The 21,595-nt window shown below is 41.8% G+C and overlaps 1 protein-coding gene across 1 annotated transcript in view; it reads left to right on the top strand.

The window, feature by feature from the left end:
* The window catches only part of bud23 (BUD23 rRNA methyltransferase and ribosome maturation factor), a 68,347-nt gene that overhangs the window by 1,282 nt on the left and 45,470 nt on the right, over positions 1-21,595 (top strand). Inside the window, exons 2-7 of the mRNA XM_060905882.1 lie at positions 143-180; positions 317-412; positions 1,379-1,461; positions 1,707-1,803; positions 9,447-9,543; positions 9,656-9,706. Coding sequence (XP_060761865.1) covers positions 143-180; positions 317-412; positions 1,379-1,461; positions 1,707-1,803; positions 9,447-9,543; positions 9,656-9,706 — 462 coding nt within the window. The remainder of the gene's footprint in view (positions 1-142; positions 181-316; positions 413-1,378; positions 1,462-1,706; positions 1,804-9,446; positions 9,544-9,655; positions 9,707-21,595) is intronic.

Here is a 21,595-nt window from a genome sequence, read left to right as displayed (position 1 = left end):
CTGTGCTTTAGAAGCATCTGACAGTAATGTTGCATGCTTGCTTTAATAGCAAAGTGCTAGTTAAAAGTAAAGTCATCTCTCTAATCTGGTCTAAAATCTGTTGAATGCTGCCCCGCCTAATGTTTACTTATTATATTTCCAGTTCTACAATGAGGAAGAGGCAAAGAAATATTCTCAAAAGTAAGTGTCTTTGACAGTCTGATACACCTCCCATGTCTTTGTAAGGTAGCTTTTTAAGATCAGCAGTTTTGTGTTTCTGTAAAGTTGCCAATGATGAATTGCTTGCTGTAATTGTTGCTTGCTGTGTTCCATAAAGCTCTCGGATAATCGAGATCCAGACCCAGATGTCGGAGAGAGCAGTGGAGCTGCTGAACTTGCCAGATGATCAGCCTTGCTATTTGCTGGATGTAGGGTATGTGTTTGGGGCGATTTAAAGGTAGACTGCCTTTCAGATTTTTCAAGTTTAGGTCAAAAAAGAATTTTCCCCGACACCCAATTATTTTTGTTTAGTGGCCCGAAAGCTACTGAATTCAAATCACAGACTTCTAATTTTATTATTATTTTTTTAAATGGAACAATTAATGAATTTAGGGCCACTTGGCCCCAAATTCTCTGCTATTTTTTCCTGCTTCACCATGACCCAATTCAAGATACTATGTCCTGCATCATGTGGTGTGCTTTCCCTGTTTGCACAAGGCATTGTGAGATACAAATTTGAAACGGGAGAGAAAAATGGAGGATGCAAGTGTGTGAATGAAACGTGAAAGAGGACTACAGTAACGGAAAACGAGAAGAAAAGATGTTATGTTATATATGAAGGAAAGGAAATGCAGGACCAAACTAATAATTATCGGCAGTCAGCGAGCACCTCTGTGTGATCAGCTGTTTGTTTAGCGACAGAATGATGGAACTGTCAGTGCATGGTCAAGGTAAACCTGCACGTGCACACACGGACTTCCTCTGTCTGCTTGATTCTGTGAAGCGAGCGAGTTCATGCACATTATTTGCAAGGGAATCCCCTCAAATAACTTCCTAGCCACAGAATGGCCTGGTTTTTTTGAGATATTACAGAAATAAACATCACAATGACCACATTTCGGAGGGAACTAAATTTCACAGATTTTATGAAATTGGAAGGCTGTCTCGCTTTAAATAAAGGTACTAAAACTAGATTAATATTTCAACTTTTTTTAATTTGCTCTGTTCTTATTTAATTTGCCAGTTTTTTTTCCCTAGATCAGTTTTTTTCTAGAAAAATACTGATATTTGACTGGATAATGATAGAAAATATGAAAATTTCTGTACTGTAATTAGCAGGTACAGAGATTAGCTGTGTCTGTTAGATGTCATCTGTTTGCATGTTGTTGTCTGTCTTCAGCTGTGGCTCTGGACTCAGTGGAGATTATTTATCAGAAGAAAGCCATTACTGGGTTGGTGTGGACATCAGCACTGCCATGTTAAGTGAGTGCGAGTGTTCATATCCACATTTTCACTACAGTGATATTACACTTAGTTGTTGTTGTTGTTATTATTATTATTATTATTATTATTATTATTATAAGACTTGGATCAGACACTCCACATTATCTGACATGTACACAATAAAGGAACATAACTGCAATATAATAACATAGTAACAACTTCTTCTTTTACTTCTCCTTCATGACATGAACATATAAATATTGTTTGCTCTTTTCCTCTGTAAGATGTTGCCTTGGACAGGGAGGTGGATGGAGATCTCGTACTAGGAGACATGGGACAAGGAATGCCTTTCAGACCAGGGACTTTTGACGGCTGTATCAGGTAAAGGGGGGGGGGGGGGGGGAGAACAAACAAACACTAAGCTGATGTACGCGCTTACACATTCATGCACTTATCTCGTCAGCCAGTCGTGGGGCAGATGGAGGCCAAGAGCTTCAGTTAGTGTTCACAAGAACATCAGAATCTGGAAAATGTGACTCTTTTTAAAAGAGTGTTTTATTAAAGTGCACTTCTTCAGTCAAGCACTTAGTGCAAGACTAATTTACTCTCTGCCTAGATTTATCTTGGAGTTAAAGCTAGATGGCCTTTTGATTTCATAAAATCGATGAAATTTAGTTCCCTCTGAAATTTGGTCATTGTGATATATATGTTTATTTCTATAATATCTCACAAAATATCAGGCCATTCTGTGGCTGGGAAGTTATTAACCCCGCCGACAGTAGTCGGAGGGGTTATTATTTTCACCTGCGTCAGTCTGTGTGTGTGTGTGTGTGTGTGTGTGTGTGTGTGTGTGTGTATCTGTCTGTCTGTCTGTCTGTGTGTCTGCAAGATATCTCAAGAACCAATGGATCGATTTGGACCAAATTTTGTACATGTGTTGCCAATCACCCAGGAAGGAAACCATTAAATTTTGGAGGTCAAAGGTCAAGGTCATGGCAGAACTTCGAAATTTTCGCCCAATGTATTTTAATAGGGAAAAGGCGGGGTTTGCACTCGTTAGAGTGTCCCTGTCTAGTTTAATTTGAAGGGATTCTTGTGCAAATGTGCATGAAATCGCTCGTTTCACGCAGTCAAGCAGACAGAGGAAGTTCGTGTGTGCATACGCAGGTTTACCTTGACCGTGTACTGACAGTTCCATCATTCTGTCACGAAATGAACAGCTGATCACACCGAGGTGCTCGCTGACCGCTGATATTTATTAGTCAAGTTTATTTGTATAGCACTTTTAACAATAAACATTGTCGCAAATTAGTTTTACAGAATTTGAACGACTTAAAATATGAGCTAATTTTGTCCCTAATCTATCCCCAACGAGCACGCCTGTGGCGACGGTGGCAAGGAAAAACTCCCTCAAGCCTAGGTCACAACTGGCCGTACATGCTCCTACGGCCGGTCTATGTGGAAAAAACGCAAGAAACGCACGGAGGGCGCGTGTGTGACATGCTGATTTTCGAGCCGTAGACTGGCCGCAGAGGTTCTTTGTCATGCCAAACAAACTCTACGGGCGCTTACGTTTTTTTCAGCTTGCAAGACAAACTTACGGCCAACATGTGTCTTTCTCCATGAACAAAAAAACCGAAGCGATTTGGGAAACGCCAAAAATCGCACGGCCAAAAAATCGTACGTCCGGTTGTGACCTAGGCTTCAGATGACATGAGGAAGAAACCTTGAGAGGAACCAGACTCAAAAGGGAACCCATCCCCATCCGGGCAACAACAGACAACATGACTATAACATTAACAGTCCTAACAAAGTCAGCTTTGTTGATGCTATAAACCCCCCACCGACGGAAACCCGAGCGCAAAACCGTTCATGACAACTGCAGTCCTAAAGTCAGCAAATCAACTGCAGTCCTAAAGTCAACAGCAGTCCCCAGCCACAAAAGCACCACTGCAAGAGTCCAGAGTGTCCTCCAGGCGTGACCCCCAACTGTCCACATGGGACTGCCCTCCACAGGAGTGATGCGATGAGACTCCAACTTGACACAGGGCACCAGGATGGATCAGGCAGGTCCGAGGAGCAGAAGAGGTCAGCATCTCGATCCCAGGACCAACATGTAACTCAGAGGGACAGATTTGGGGGGGGATGGGGGGAGAAAGAAGAGAGAGAAAACACAGGTTGTTAGGTATGCCCAATGTCACCTGGATAAGTAGGAATAGTATACATATTGCACTGAGTACAAGCAGGGACTCTGGCAACTAACTATGACAGCATAACTAAAAGGGGAGAGCCAGAAGGTAACACAGGCATGAGGGAGCCCCAGGACATAAAGCAGCCAGCCACTACACCGTCAACAAACTCGAGTGAGCAAGCGAGTGGGGACTGACAGCATCCATACATCCCAGTTTACCAAAACACTCTGTCTGAGGACCCTCCAGATCTACACCGTTACCTCATAAACACCATTAACAAAAGGCTTGACTAAACAGATATGTTTTCAGCCTAGACTTAAATGCTGAGACTGTGTCTGATTCCTGGACACTACTTGGAAGGCTGTTCCATAACTGTGGGTCTTTGTAAGAAAAGGCTCTGCCCCCTGATGTAGCCTTCACTATACGAGGTACCAGCAGATAGCTTGCACCTTTTGATCTAAGTAGGGGTGGCGGGTCATGGAGGAGCAGAAGTTCACTCAGGTACTGTGGTGCGAGACCATTCAGTGCTTTAAAGGTCAATAGTAGTACTTTATAATCAATACGAAATTTGATTGTGAGCCAATGCAGTGTGGATAAGACAGGGGTGATGTGGTCATATTTTCTAGTTCAAGTAAGGACTCTTGCTGCTGCATTTTGAACTAACTGAAGCATGTTTATGCACTTATTGGAACATCCAGACAGTAAGGCATTACAGTAATCCAACCTGGAGGTAACGAAAGCATGAACTAGTTTTTCCACGTCATGTAGTGACATTAAATTTCTTATCTTAGCAATATTTCTGAGATGAAAGAAAGCTACCTGGGTAATGTGATCATTGTGAGTTTCAAATGAAAGACTGGGGTCAATAATCACTCCGAGGACTTTTACTGCTGCACATGAAGAAACAAAGGCCATCCAGAGTTACTATGTAATCAGAAAACTTACTTCTAGCTGCATGTGGTCCTAGTACAAGTACTTCAGTCTTGTCAGAGTTAAGCAGAAGGAAGTTAATAAGCATCCAGTGTCTAATGTCCTTTACACATTCCTCAATTCTATTAAGCTGGTGTCTCTCATCTGGTTTTGCAGAAACAAACAACTGCGTGTCATCAACATAATAGTGGAAACTAATACAATGTTACAATAATACAATACAATTAATACAATACAATTATCACCCAGAGGTAACATATATAAAGAAAAAAGCAGTGGACCCAAGACAGAACCTTGTGGAACACCAAACTTTACCTCAGTACATCTAGAAATATCACCATTTACATCAACATACTGATAGCGATCAGTAAAATAAGACCTGAGCCAGGAGAGGGCTGTTCCCTTAACTCCCACAACATTTTCTAGTCTATCCAGAAGAATGGAATGATCAGTGGTATCAAATGCTGCACTAAGGTCAAGCAACACAAGCAGTGAGACACAGCCCTGATCAGACGCCAACAGTAGGTCGTTCACTACTTTAACAGTCCTCTCAATAACTGCCGGCAACCGGTGATTTTGCCGCCTACAAACGCCCCATTGCTGGCTACTCACAGTGGTTTTTCAAAGAATTGAAATTCACAAGTTTTTATTTAATAGTTTATACTTCATAAAAATAAAATTTTGCATTCAGGATCACTCAGAATTCACCATTTAACATCTACATTTTCAAAATTTTCCAGGGGAGGACCCCCAGATCCCCCTCTTTTTTATACATCGCAGCGGCGGCTAACGCAGCCTCTGCTCAGCTTATGCTTAACATGGATCCCAGACATCCGCTATTTAGCAGAATTCCACTAATTTTCTAGCCAAAGTGTTTTTTTTTTTAAAAATCTCTTGTATATCCGTTAAAAATATGTTTAAGTAAAATGACCAGCAGAATACGTTCTGATTTGGTTTGCTTGTTTAGCAATGTTTTCGTCGGCTTCGTTTGTTCTCGTTGACATTCGGGAACACTCTGAAGTTAAATTGATGTAAATACTGCAAGACTGTACGCGATAGAACAAGAAAACAATATGGCTGCGCCCATTTGCTAGAAAACGTGTTTTAACTCCGTTCGTGCTTTTGTTTCTAATGCGTTGAACTTAATTCAATATGTCGTGGAAAGCGTAGTTGCGCTTAGCCAGAGAGGAAGTTGAATCCAAGAAGAGATTAATGAATGTGGTGAAGACAGAACTTGAAACAAAAGCTCATGCGAACAGAGTAGCCAAGAAACTATCCAAAAGAGCACTGCAGGAACATCAGAAAAAGCAGAAGGAAAGATCAGAGAAAAAAAAGCAGAGAAAACTGGAGGAAAGATCGCAGAATGCACCCCAGAAAAGAGCATTAAATTCCTCTGCAGTGAAACCTTTCAAAAAGAGAGGTTTAAATCAAATATCTCCAGTATTTGCTGTACATATGTATATATCTAATATTACTAAATCATTGATTTCTGCTCATATTCATGATTTTTGAAACATGAATGTGGCTTATATTAGACTAGTATTGACATTAACTCTAAACAAAAAAAAAACAAATGAGATGAACTATGGATACTGTTATAACAAAATCAGTGGAATATTTAGGCAAGTATATTCTACAAAGCTACATTTTCGTCTAATTTTTCAAATTTTTTTTTGCCACTGATGTCATAGATAACAAAATATGGCATCAAATAGATACACATTATTGTTAAATTCTGTTGCTTTTCTATGTTAAATCTATGTAAAAAATGTGTTCTATAGCATCTTTAAATGTTAAAATCTCAACAGCTTCAGGGGGCTTCGCCCCCTGTACCCCCAGCAGGGGCACTGCCCCTGCACTTCGCAAAGAGCTTGCAGCCCCCTTGACCCATGCTGATAGTTTCTTACATTCCTCTATTTTTTTCAATTACTGCTGGGATCCCTGGCTTAACCTCTGCCTACTACTCTTTCTTACTTGCCCCTTTCTCAGAAATATATTGAGAGGGCTGCTTTAACCAGTGCTGTCTCTGTGCTATGATGAGGTCTAAATCCTGACTGATACATTTCATGGATGTTATTCCTATGTAAATATGAGCATAACTGCTGTGCCACAGCTTTTTCAAGGATTTTGGAGATAAAGGGGAGGTTTGATATTGGCCGATAATTGGACAGCTGACAGGGATCAAGGTCAGGTTTTTTTAATCAGGGGTTTGATAACTGCTAGTTTAAAGGATTTGGGTACATAGCCAATCGTAAGAGAAGAATTTATTATTTTTAGAAGCGGTTCAATCACTTCAGGTATTATCTGTTTGAATAGATGTGTAGGTAAGGGATCTAGTACACAAGTTGAGGCTTTTGATGCCAAGTTTAACGAAAGTAATTCAGTTTCTTTTAGGGGAGTAAAACATTCTAATTGATGATCTGATACAGTTATATTTTTAATTTCAGGGTCACTTACATTGTCTGACCTTAAATTAGTAGTTTGAATTTTTTGTCGGACATTCTCAATTTTGTCATTAAAAAAAAATTCATGAAGTCGTTGCTACTACATACTACAGGTGTGCATGTGTCTATAGTGGACTTCTTCCTGGTTAATTTTGCTACAGTATTAAATAGGAATCTAGGATTATTTTTGTTATCTTCCATTAGGGAGGAGAGATATGTTGATCTAGCAGCACTAAGAGCTTTTTTTTTATACTTCAGGAAGCTCTCCTTCCACTCTGATTTGAACGCTACCAACTTTGTTTGACGCCATTTACGTTCCAATTTTCGAGTGGTCTGTTTTAATGTGCAAGTGTCATTATACCAGGGTGCTAATTTTTTGTCTCTGACTATTTTCCTTTTAAGAGGAGCTACATTATCTAAGGTATGGTGGAATGTTGACTAAGCATTCAGTTGCCTGATCAAGTTCTGCAGGGGCTGACAGTGACCCAATCAAAGTTGATACAGTAACTCTGGGAGATCATTTATAAAACTCTGTGCAGTAGTTGACGTGAATGTACATTTATTAGTTTGGTCCTGCGTTTCCTTACCTTCGTATATAGCAACGTCTTTTCTTCTCGCTTTCTGTTACTGTAGTCGGTCTTTCACGTTTCATTTGCACACTTGCATCCTCCATTTTTCTCTTCTGTTTCAAATTTGTATCCCGCAAATGTCTTGTGCGAACGGGGAAAGCCCACCACGTGATGCATGACGTAGTGTCTTGAATTGGGTCATGGTGAAGCAGGAAAAAATAGCGGAGAATTTAGGGCTAAGCGGCCTTAAATTCATTAATTATTCGATTAAAAAAACCTTAAAAATTAGAAGTCTGTGATTCGAATTCAGTAACTTTCATTCCACTAAACAAAAATAATTGGGTGTCGGGGAAAATTATTTTTATGACCTACACTTGAAAAATCTGAAAGGCAGTTTACCTTTTAATATTACACGTTAGTGTAAATACATAGGTGATTACAGGAAATTGCATGCACTGATTGGTTGAAAGACTCTGACTATTTCTTTATAATCGCCTCGAGTGACTCAGCAAAATAGTGTCTGAGTGCTTTGTCACTGTAAGTGAGGAAGAATTACAGATTATGAAAGAAAATGCTGTTCCTAACAGCACTAAAGATGCTCCGAAGTTTGGTCTAAAACTATTCAAAGGTAAGGTGGAACTGTGATTTATTTTACCGATTTCAAAAACAAAGTATTTTATGTGCGTCGACGTAGATAAGTGACAAGTCTGCGCTGCGCCTTTATTACGTTTGCATGTCGCTTTTGAAGATTGAAATTAATGATTTTTTTAATACGATTTTTAAAAAATAATCACCTGTGTATTTATGCTAAGACAGTTATCCGCCTCAGGCTCAGTGAATATCGGTGAATAATAACCTCAACTTCGTCTTGATTATTATTCACCAATATTCATGTCACCTTCAGTGAATAATTGTTAAATGTTCAATTTGTCTTTTAGCTGAAACTATGTTCTGTGTTACAAGTGTCTCATTAGAATGATCCATATTTGCTGCGTCTAGTTAGATCTAAATTTTTTTTTTTTGGTCCAGTAAAATAGAAACTCAAACATTTATCAGTCCACTTCTAATTATTTCATAGTTAGAATTTCATATTCTAGAGCAGTTATAATACCAGTCAAAAGTTTGTATACCCATACTCTAATAATTCGTAGGATTTTCTACATTGTAGAACAAAATTGAAGACATCAAAACTATGAAATAACATCTGGAACATACCTGAGCTGCCTCCGAAATCACTCCCTATATAGTGAGTTCGCCGTTTTGTACTACTGTCCGAATGTATAATAAGAATTATTACACCCTATAATGGACTCATTGTATCCCACAATGCACCGTGAAAAGTAGTGTACAACCGATGGTCACTAACCAAGCAATATATACCATCATGCGTTGCGGTCACGCTGAAAGAAAAGCTGTTTCATAAGGAGCGTTAAGTATTTTAGATCGAGTATAGCGGCAGTAGTTTGTTTTTCCTTATGACAATGGGCACGAGACAAATTTATAAGTTGTGGCGCGAAATAATGCTTTTCAATTCACAGGTGTATCTCGTCAAAAGTTAATTAGTGGATGAGTTTCTTGCCTTAATGTGTTTGAGATCAAATAGTAAATAATAAAAAAATAGTAAATAGCCCTATTCCACACCAACTGTAGTAATCCGTACATATTGTGTCAAGAATCGCTCAACTAAGTAAAGAGAAACGACATCCATTGTTACTTTAAGACATGAAGTGTCTTTTAATTCATAAAAATAAAGAAAAAACAATGAATGTGTTGAAGGTGTGTCCAAACTTTCAACTGGTCCTGTACCTTAAAGTGCAAGCAGAAATGTTAATTGAGGGGGTTCAAAAGTCTTTATTTATAAATGAACTAAGTGAAATTGTGATCCTCAGCATCTCTGCCCTGCAATGGCTGTGTAATGCGGATAAGAAGACACACAGTCCACCCAAGAGACTCTCTAGGTTTTTCAGCACACTGTACTCCTCTCTGGTAGGACTTTCTCACAGCTAACACAATACAGAGATTCATTCTTGATTTGGAACCAAAAAAAAAAAAATCTGTTTATTCGTGTTTTTTTTTTTTTTTTTTTTTTTTTTTTTAGGCAAGAGGTGCTCGTGCGGTCTTCCAGATTTATCCGGAAAATTCTGAACAGGTAAGGTAACCCCATATCTACAGGTTACATCGAGCCTATTTGGATGTATGTTGTGACTTATTTTTCCTTATACCACCATCATGTTTCAAACTAATGATGATGCACATATGGCTCGACATGAACTTTTTAATCCAGTCGAACAAGCAGTAAGATTTTACACTTGTCCTGATCATAATCTTTTTATTCCTATGTATTTACTAGTTCAGTGAAAGGGAAGTGATTAACAAAGTTTCTCAAAAAGCAGGTATAGTTATGATAATTGTTATGCTTTAAAGTGTATGTAATGCTTTTTTATAATGCTTTAAAAATAAATATATATCATTAGTAATGACCAAAATTAAAAGCAAGGGGAAAAATAATATTCATTGTTATTTTACTATCAAGCACAAAACTATCGATAAATTGTGGTTTCTGGATCCCGGAAAAAGGCAGCCTTGCCCTAGGGCTAATCTCACTTGATGTCACACGTGGAACCCTGGTTATCTGGGTCATTTTGGTTCATCTGACTCTGTGCTTGTTTACTCGCTGAAATTGGATATTGTTGTTGAAATCTTAGAAAAATAACAATGGGAAAGCGCTGCGTTGTGTTTGGATGTTCAAATCCATATGCAACAGTCCATTCAGTTCACGAATTTCCGAGAAATGACACTAATCTAAAGCGAGAGTGGGTGAGGTTTGTGCAAAAACGAAGCAGGCAGATTTCGTGTCGCCGACTAATAATAAATCTGATTCATCAAGTGTTCACCACCACCAGAATGACCACATGGGAATTATTGGCGCAAAAAAGAAACCCATCGATGTAATAAATGACATTTGATCTGACATTTGGACAGTTTGATGATTCACCTATTATCGCCCACTTCATATTTTCTTTCAGTAATTACACTGAATAAGTGTATGTTTTAAAGATTACATTTATGCATTTATTGAAGTACAGTGGTGCTTGAAAGTATGTGAACCCTTTAGAATTTTCTATATTTCTGCATAAATATGACCTAAAACAACATCAGATTTTCACACAAATAGAGAACCTAGTTAAACAAATGAGACAAAAAAATATTATACTTGGTCATTTATTTATTGAGGAAAAAGATTCAATATTACATATCTGTGAGTGACAAAAGTATGTGAACCTTTGCTTTCAGTATCTGGTGTGACCCCCTTGTACAGCAGTAACTGCAACTAAACATTTCCGGTAACTGTTGATCAGTCCTGCACACTGGCTTGGAGGAATTTTAGCCCATTCCTCCGTACAGAACAGCTTCAACTCTGGGATGTTGGTGCGTTTCCTCACATGAACTGCTCGTTTCAGGTCCTTCCACAACATTTCGATTGGATGAAGGTCAGGACTTTGACTTGGGCATTCCAAAACATTAACTTTTATTCTTCTTTAATCATTCTTTGGTAGAACGACTTGTGTGCTTAGGGTCGTTGTCTTGCTGCATGACCCCCCCTGAGATTCAGTTCATGGACAGATGTCCTGACATTTTCTTTTAGAATTCGCTGGTATAATTCCAGCCATCCTCGCCCAGATGCAGCAAAACAGGCCCAAACCATGATACTACCACCACCATGTTTCACAGATGGGATAAGGTTTTTATGCTGGAATGCAGTCTTTTCCTTTCTCCAAACCTAACGTTTCTCATTTAAACCCAAAAGTTCTATTTTGGTCTCCTCCATCCACAAAACATTTTTCCAATAGCCTTCTGGCTTGTCCACGTGATCTTTAGCAAACTGCAGACGAGCAGCAATGTTCTTTTTGGAGAGCAGTGGCTTTCTCCTTGCAACCCTGCCATGCAACACCATTGTTGTTCAGTGTTCTCCTTCTGGTGGACTCATGAACACTAGCCAATGTGAGAGAGGCCTTCAGTTGCTTAGAAGTTACCCTGGGGTCCTTTTTGACCTTGCCGACTATTGCATGCCTTGCTCTTGGAGTGATCTTTGTTGGTGGACCACTCCTGGGGAGGGTAACAGTGGTCTTGAATTTCCTCCATTTGTACACAAGCTGTCTGACTGTGGATTGGTGGAGTCCAAACTCTTTAGAGATGGTTTTGTAACTTTTTCCAGCCTGATGAGCATCAACAACTCCTTTTTTTTTTTTTCTGAGGTCCTCAGAAACCTCCTTTGTTCGTCCCATGATACACTTCCACAAACGTGTTGTGAAGATCAGACTTTGATAGATCCCTGTTCTTTAACTAATACAGGGTGCCCACTCACACCTGATTGTCATCCCATTGATTGAAACCACCTGACTCTAATTTCATCTTCAAATTAACTGCTAATCCTAGAGGTTCACATACTTTTGCCACTCACAGATATGTAATATTGGATCATTTTTCTCAATAAATAAATGACCAAGTATAATATTTTTGTCTTATTTGTTTAACTGGGTTCTCTTTATCTACTTTTAGGACTTGTGTGAAAATTTGATATTTTTGGTCATATTTATGCAGAAATATAGAAAATTCTAAAGGGTTCACAAACTTTCAAGCACCACCGTACATGCAAATATTTTCCCTATATTTAGCAGTGGCCAGCTTACAATAAAAATCCACAAGCCAATCTGTGTTTCCAATTCTCTCTGGCTGGTGGTGTGTGACACTGTCGTGAACTGAGTGAACCGGCAGTTTCTCGTCTTGGGGGCTCGATGAGAAAACCGTTTACTCCGGAATATCCTTGATAATCATCTGCCCCTTTATCCGATCTTTCTTACGGTGTGAGTAATTTTTCAACCACAAAACGTTAAAGTATACTTTAGGACTTATTTTTGTACTTCATAATTGTTTTGGGCATACTTTGCATGGAAGGAAAATTGACGTGGTGATCTTTTGTTTACATGAAAGTAGCATCGTGCTAGCTCGTAGGGGGTAGGGCTTTCCTTAATATCATGCAAATGAGCAGCATTATGTGCCCGCCCTCCACCCAGAGTAGCTGAGATGGAAAACTTTGAGGGCGATTTTCTCCCTTTTCTGTTTTAAGAGGTATACACTTTCAAAAGGCCACACATTCTTCCAATATTGTCAGATCTCCACATGGAAGGCATCATTGGAAAGCTTAGAAACTGTACTTTCTGAATCTGCCAATAACTCAAAATGCCCCCGGGCTGACGTGTCCCTGGATTCTGTTTTCTGACACAAATTCAAACTTTAATTGTAGCAATAAGCAGAAATTATCCAAAGCCCCATTATGGTGCATGTGGTGTTATTCTAACCTATTACCTGATCTGCAGTTTTAAGACTCGGACTCACCCAAATTCAAAGCTTCTGCAGGAAATAAAGGTATATCTTGATTAATCCAGTTAAACTTGAAGTCTAAATTAATTTAAAGAAATGAAACCGAAAACAAGTTGGATATAAGGGAGACAGATTAATGACGACGTGAATGAAAACAAACCGTAAGGGAGTTTGACACTGTCGTAAAATTCCCCTGAAATATTTTATGACATTTTGTAATGGTTAATGTGGACCATACAAAAGAAAAATACAATGAATGAAGATTCACCACAGATATTTTTAATTGAAGTGTTTGATCACTATTTCTCCAATTTTGAGGAGTCTAATAATCTATAATTGGAATACGACATGGTTATTTTTACACACACACCCTCTCTTGCTTCTCTGCTTCCCTGGAATTTCATAAACAATAATGCGGCCGGATCACTGAGGGGATTGAACTGGTTTTGTTGGAACGTTATTGGTGTAACTCTTGAATAATTACTATAAAAATGGTGATTTTCAGCAATCCCTAAAATATACAAACACATAAGGTGTCATTATGGTATTGTCTGGGGCGGTTATATGTAACACACTGTTAAGTAATAACCCTAACCCATGACTACGTCATTGCTTGTACGTCATTGCTTGCATGACTACGTCATGGCGGTAAGCGATGTATTATGGCCAATACTTGGGGTCTGCTCCACTATATTGTTTACTTTCACCTTTGTTAAACACTGCATTGCGAGGCCGGCTGTACGCAGGGGCATGAGGGGGCATTGCCCCCTCAAATCAACATTTTTGGAAGTTGAGAAAGCACATTTTAATATAACCACAAAATTAATATATTACAAGTTGACAAAAGTAACTGCAGTAGCTGAAAAATCTGCCGAAAAACGGACAAGATACAGTATCGGCTACCTCTCACCTCTCTGTCCCTCCGCTGTGTGTATCTTCACAGGCTCCGCAGCACACACACACCCCTTCCCCCTCAGCACCCAGTAAACATCCAGTCACTGATAGTATGCAAATGAGCCAAGACGTAGCATAACTGTGTCTAGTGTCAGGTTTCAGCACGGAGTGGTAAGACTTTGAAGAAGCAGCGAAACACTGCCAAATTCGGGGGGGTGTTTTCTCAGTCACACAAGCACAGAGATGAGTGTCCATGTCCACTGCATGTAACAGACTGAGGACAAATGACCTGTGTCTGACAGACCCCTACTGTACGTAAAGCCCCACCCCAGGCTGTAGTTCTGCACTGTTTTGTTTCATATAATCACAGCGGTTTTTACAAAGCCAGCTTGCTTATTTTCCACTCCAGCTTCCAGCAGCTCACAAAGAGAAAGTTAATGCTGTGTGATGCATCCGTTTTTCAGAGCTTTTAAGAAGTGTAGTGCTGCTCCTGCTTGTACTAATAATAGTAGCAATGATGATGCTGCTAGTACATCAGAGACATCAGCTACACCTTTACCATCAGCAAGCACTGCTTCTGTACCTCCCCCAATAAGTGCTGCCCCAAAGCAGCCTGCTCAGCTACCCAGTGACTTAAATGGCAATGCACCATCTCAGCCAATACTGGGTAGCTACCCAAAGCGTGCATTTGGTACAACAACATTAAGATCATTCAATCCTGCCTGGTACCGCACACGACCATGGTTAGAGTATTCTGTTGTACAAGATGCTTGCTTCTGTTTCCCCTGTCGGAAATATGGTAGCACTGTTAATGAGAGGGATGTTGTTTTTACCTTAACTGGTTTTAACAACTGGAAAGCAGCACTTGATCGAGACAAGGGGCTACAGAGGCATATGTACAGCCACAACCATGTGCATGCATCAACTGTCTGGATCCCGCACAAAAGCAGAGAGGCTACAGGGTGAACTGTTGACTCCCTGTTGGTTGGTAAAACACAACTTGGAAAAAAAACATGTCAAGAGTGTGGGCAGTGCTGTTAAGTTTCTGTGTGTGAATGAGTTGGGGCTCTGTGGGACTGCAGAAACTTTGAGGTATGATTCAGCTGGTAATGATGACGTTGCTTCAGGTCTCTTTCTGAAACTGATGGAGTATACCTTAGAGAAGGATGAGAAGCTAGCAAGCATTGCTAAGGGTATCCCAAAGAATGCAAAATACACATCTAAGGATATCCAAAATGAAATTATTGAAACACTGGCAGACATGGTGCTTGGAGAGGTCAGGAAAAAATATGAAAATGCCAATTCTGTGGGGTTCTGCCTCAAAAGTGATGGGACCAGGGACAGGTGCAATGTGGAAAATTTGTCTGTGATGATTCGCTTTGTCAGCAATTCCATGCCAGAGGAGCATCTTGTGCTGCTTTTCCACTACAAACGCGGCTGAGTCGGGCTGAGCCGTGCCGTGCTGAGTCGAGCTGAGTGGGGCTGTTGGAGTTGCATTTCGACTACAACCGCGCTGAACCGTGCTGGCTGGAAGTGGGTGGACACATTGGGTGGAGTTAGCGAAAGTGGGTGGACGTCACGTGATGTCGTTAAGCAGCGCAAACAGTGACATCAGTGAGCTTTTAAGCGGTAGTCTCACGACCTGGATAGTAAACAATAAACATGGAGGACATGGAGTCGTTAGTGTTGCTGGTCTTGGTGCTGTGGCTTGTTGTCACCGACAACGCCAACAGATACTGGCAAGAGCGTATAGATGAGGCGAGGCGCATAAGGCTTCATAATTCTCGTAATTCGTAATTCTTCTCCTTCCGGGTTTACGGTGTTTACAGATCCCAGCGTGCTTGTGGGGCGTGTGTGGGCATGTGAGGACACTCCTCCTCACCAATCAGTGCACAGGGGAGTGTCTCCTCACGCCCCCAGCCTCACTCGGCACGGTTTGGCTCGCTTCAGCCCCACTCCAAAACGGTGCGAGTTTTAGGGGCTAAGCAGGGCTGAAGCGAGCTGAGTCGTGCTGTTTTTTGGTAGTCGAAACACGAGCCGTGTCGGGCTGAAGCGAGCTGAAGTGAGCTGAAAAAGGGTAGTGGAAAAGGGCCATTATTGGGTTGCTTGACTTGCATCAACTTGATGCAGAGTACATCACCTCTGAGATATTGACACACCTTTCTGATGCTGGCTACAGTGCTGACAACATACTTAGCCAGTGTTATGATGGGGCTTCTGTGATGAGTGGGGTAAGAGGTGGTGTACAAGCTCTGCTCCAAAAGAAGCTTGCTAGATATGTCCCATATATCCACTGCTACAACCACCAACTGCACCTAGTAGTTGTGCATGCCATGCAGAGTGAACCATGTGCAAAAAGATTTTTTGACCTCTCTAGTTCACTCAAGTTTTTTCAGCACCACCATGTGTCTGAGAAATATGATGCATCTAATCTTAAAAGGCTGCTTGACATCCGATGGACAAGCCACGATGAGGTGACAAGGTGCATTGTTGAAAATCAAGACCATATTCTCAGTATCCTATCTGAGATGATAGAGGATGATGATGCTGCAGTTGACCTGTGCACCGAGGCATCAGGCCTGCTATGCCAAATTAAGAGGCATCACTTCTTTGAGACTGGAAAGTTTCTAGTGTGGGTGCTTGGTGTCTTGAAACCAGCAAATGCAATTCTACAGTCTCAGTCTGTGGATATGTGCAGTGCTTCTGAGGTTGTTGGTGCATCACTGGAGTCCCTAAACAACATCCGTGAAGATGAGTATTGGGCAGAGTTATCTCAGATGGCTGCTGGAGATGATCACATCCTCCGAAGAGGAGAACAGTCAGTGCGTTTACATGCACATAGAGAAAATCGAATTTCTGCCGTTGCTCGACTGAAATCGAAGTTCAAAATGCCATGTATACACCTTAATTCGGCTGAAATTGAACCGAACTTGATTTCTCGGAATCGAGCTACACGACCTAGATTATGCAATTTCTGCCGAGCTACTTAGTGCATGTATACCCTATTGAGCTACGTATTCGAGCTACTTACTTCAGCACTGCCCCTTCCGGAAGTGACGAGTGACGAGACCACAAGCGGGAAACACAACAGCCTCGGTTGACATGACAACGGCATGAATCTTTTGTTTTTGTGGCATTGTTTGCACTGTTAAAATTTAGCTCACTTACTGTATCACCAAATACATCTGTACAGCTGTTGCATAGCTGTGAATTGTGTACATAAACAAGTCACTGTGTGTGTGTGTGTATATATATATATATATATATATATATATATATATATATATATATATATATATATATACACACACACACACACACACACACACACACACACACACACGTACGTGTGTGTGTGTGTATATATATATATGTATATATATATATATATATATATATATATATATATATATATATATATATATATATATACATACATACACACACACACACACACACACACACGTACGTGTGTGTGTGTGTATATATATATATATATATATATATATATATATATATATATACACACACACACACACACACACACACACACACACACGTGTATATATATATGTGTGTATATATGTGTGTGTATGTATGTCCAACATCTGAAGAATGTCAATAAAAACAAAACAATTGAACTTTGTGTGTTTATTAAGACATAAGTTAAATTGTAAGCAAAAAATGGACTTTAGAAAAATATACAATTGTGCAAAATAAGTTGTCTTACAAAACAGTGGTCTGCGCAGGACAGTTTGTAGCCATACAGTCTGTTAGAGCAAGCCTAACAGCTTGAGCACGGAACTTGTGAACACAGAACATGTTAAAACTGTTAATATTATAGTCAGGCTGTCTGTTGTTGCCCAAATGAGGATGGGTTCCCTTTTGAGTCTGGTTCCTCTCGAGGTTTCTTCCTCATGTCGTCTGAGGGAGTTTTTCCTTGCCACTGTCGCCACACGCTTGCTCATTGGGGATAGATTAGGGATAAAATTAGCTCATGTTTTAAGTCGTTAAAATTCTGTAAAGCTGCTTTGTGACCATGTTTATTGTTAAAAGCGCTATACAAATAAACTTGACTTGACAGAACTGCCAGTGTTGCCAGATTGGGCGGTTTTGAACATGTTTTGGGCTGGAAAACATCAGCAGTATCTGGCAACACTGCTGATAACTTTGTTTATACTCTTGAATAGCTCTTCTTCATGACGACAACGGGAAGTGTACCAACACAATGGGGCGTGTAGCTCCACCTGTGGCTCGGGTGCACAATGCACTTCACACAATAGCTCGATTTCATTGTGTGCATGTACGATTGGATTTCTCTGGCACCCTGCTGGGACCTTCAGCTTGATTACCGACAGCAGCTCGATTTGGATGTGCATGTAAACGTAGTCAATGAGCAAACACCTTGGTCAAAGTGTTGTGCTCTCAACTGTGGGCCATACAGACTCTTAATTCCCATCAGTCTCTGAAAAGATCTCTGCTCAACATCCTTGACAGGGCCATTTCAGAAATGGAAACTAGATTTTCACAGAGGAATGTTGACCTGATGAAAGCCATATCTAGTCTTGCACCCAGATCTAGATTCAACCCAGTTGCACCCTCTGGCTGTGCTGGCTGGCACGGTGGCAGACAATGCAAGTCTGAAAAATGAAATCCTTGTGGCAAAACGGATGTTGCTCAAGAAATGTCCAAATGAAACTGACCTGTCCACTGTGTGTAAACACCTGCAGGAGTACAAGGAAGCCTTTCCTGAGTTGCATAAATTGTATGTGTAGACTTCAGAGCGGGTGGGTGGAGCACAGAAGGGCGGCAGGCCAGAACTAAGTTCCAAAAACACTTTATTCTTGCACTTTTCAGTGACACACACGTACACTCTCCCAGCCACACACACACACATACATAAGACATCTGGTTCGGGAGAGAGCCCTTCCTCTGCCCTTGCTCTCCTTATATAGGGCGTGGTTGCTGGGAAGACACACAAACACAGGTTAATTCACATCAGGTGTAGTGATTCTACCACTTACCTTCCCTGACTCCGCCCTCCAGTCACAGACCGACGCTTGACCACGCCCCCACTGCCACATACCCCACTGCCCGACTTAGGCAGGGCAGCTGTCCGGCCCGCAGCCGACTCCCCCAAACGACGGGAGAGGAAGTCCGCCACAACCATCTGCGCCCCCGGCCGGTGGACCACCTTGAAGTTAAAGGGTTGGAGTGCCAGATACCAACGGGTGATCCGCGCGTTGGCATCCTTCATGCGGTGGAACCACTGGAGGGGCGCGTGGTCCGAACAGAGGGTGAAAGGGCGTCCCAGCAGGTAGTAACGGAGGGCGAGGACCGCCCACTTGATGGCCAGGCACTCCTTCTCTATGGTGCTGTAGCACCCCTCACGTACTGACAGCTTTCAACTTATATACAGCACCGGGCGATCCTCCACCTCCTGAGACAAAACAGCCCCCAGCCCTCTGTCCGACGCGTCCGTCTGCAATATAAAAGGGAGAGAAAAGTCAGGGGAGTGTAACAGTGGCCCCCCCACACAGTGCAGCCTTTACCTCAGAAATTCACCATTGCTCCATCCACTGGACCGGATCTGGTGCCCCCTTTTTAGTGAGATCAGTCAGTGGGCTGGTTACGTCCGAATAATTAGGTATAAACCTACGATAATAGCCAGCCAGCCCCAGGAACTGTCTCACCCCCTTTTTGGTCTTGGGCCTCGGGCAGGCTGCAATCGCTTCCGTCTTGTTAATTTGGGGACGCACTGCCCATTGCCCAAGTGGAAGCTCAGATACCGTACTTCCACCCGCCCAATCGCACACTTCTTCGGGTTGGCTGTGAGACCCGCCCGCCTCAGCGACCTAAGGACGGCCCTCAGGTGTTGTAGGTGCCGCGGCCAGTCATTACTATAAATAATGATGTCATCAAGGTATGCGGCAGCATAGGTGGCGTGGGGGCGGAGGACCCTATCCATCAGCCGCTGAAACGTAGCAGGTGCCCCAAACAGCCCAAAAGGAAGTGTGACAAACTGGTGTAAGCCGAACGGTGTGGAAAAGGCCGTTTTTTCTCGGGATAATGGAGTCAAGGGGATCTGCCAATAACCCTTAGTGTCCAGTGTCGAGTAAAAGCGAGCCGTGCCTAGTCGATCGAGCAACTCATCAATACGAGGCATTGGGTACACGTCAAATCAAATCAAGTTTATTTGTACAGCGCTTTTAACAATAAACATTGTCGCAAAGCAGCTTTACAGAATTTGAACGACTTAAAACATGAGCTAATTTTATCCCTAATCTATCCCCAATGAGCAAGCCTGTGGCGACGGTGGCAAGGGAAAACTCCCTCAGACGACATGAGGAAGAAACCTCGAGAGGAACCAGACTCAAAAGGGAACCCATCCTCATTTGGGCAACAACAGACAGCCTGACTATAATATTAACAGTTTTAACAGGTATAACCCTCAACTGTCCTCATGGGGCCGTCCTTCACAGGAGTGGGGCGATAAAACTCCGACCAGACACAGGGCACCAGGATGGATCAAGCAGGTTCGAGGGGCAGAAGAGGCCAGCATCTCAATCCCAGGATCAACATGTAACTCAGAGGGACAGATGGGGGGGGGGGGAAGAGAGAGAGAGAGAGAGAGAGAAAGAAAACACGTTGTTAGGTATGCCCTAAAAATGACAAGTATTAAATCTGTGTGGTAGGCTCGCAGAGACGAGAGTCTTTACATCAGGCATAACACACAATGGCATGTTAATATGGTAAAAAATATATCATGACCTGCTCTGGCTGGATGCTTGATTGGGTGATGGGAGCACACTCCTCAGCAATGATGAGATGCAGATGGGACCCTTAGGCCTGGCCAAGACAATTCAGTTACATTTCACCGGGTCTGGGACATGCGACAGAATGTCTGACGGCCGATTCCCTGCAGGCTACGATAGCCAGTCGAGGTCTCCACCATCTCCACCAAAAGATTTCCTGTTGACTCCATGTAACTCAGAGGGACAGATTTGGGGTGGGGGGGAGAGAAAGAAAACACAGGTGGTTAGGTATGCCCAATGTCACCTGAATAAGTAGGAACAGTATACATATTGCACCGAGTACAAGCAGGGACTCTGGCAACTAACTATGACAGCATAACTAAAAGGAGAGAGCCAGAAGGTAACACAGGCATGAGGGAGCCCCGGGACATAAAGCAGCCAGCCACTACACCGTCAACAAACTCGAGTGAGCAAGCGAGTGGGGACTGACAGCATCCATACATCCCAGTTTACCAAAACACTCTATGTCTGAGGACCCTCCAGATCTACTCCTTTACCTCATAAACACCATTAACAAAAGGCTTGACTAAACAGATATGTTTTCAGCCTAGACTTAAATGCTGAGACTGTGTCTGATTCCCGAACATTACTTGGAAGGCTGTTCCATAACAGTGGGGCTTTGTAAGAAAAGGCTCTGCCCCCTGATGTAGCCTTCACTATACGAGGTACCAGCAGATAGCCTGCACCTTTTGATCTAAGTAGGCGTGGCGGGTCATAGAGGAGCAGAAGTTCACTCAGGTACTGTGGTGCGAGACCATTTAGTGCTTTAAAGGTCAATAGTAGTATTTTATAATCAATACGAAATTTGATTGGGAGCCAATGCAGTGTGGATAAGACAGGCGTGATGTGGTCATATTTTCTAGTTCTAGTAAGGACTCTTGCTGCGGCATTTTGAACTAACTGAAGCTTGTTTATGCACTTATTGGAACATCCAGACAGTAAGGCAT

The sequence above is a fragment of the Neoarius graeffei genome, chromosome 23 (assembly GCF_027579695.1).
Source record: "Neoarius graeffei isolate fNeoGra1 chromosome 23, fNeoGra1.pri, whole genome shotgun sequence".
Lineage (NCBI taxonomy): Eukaryota > Metazoa > Chordata > Actinopteri > Siluriformes > Ariidae > Neoarius > Neoarius graeffei.
Note: the sequence above shows the minus strand (reverse complement) of the source record. Positions and strands in the feature narration are given on the sequence as shown.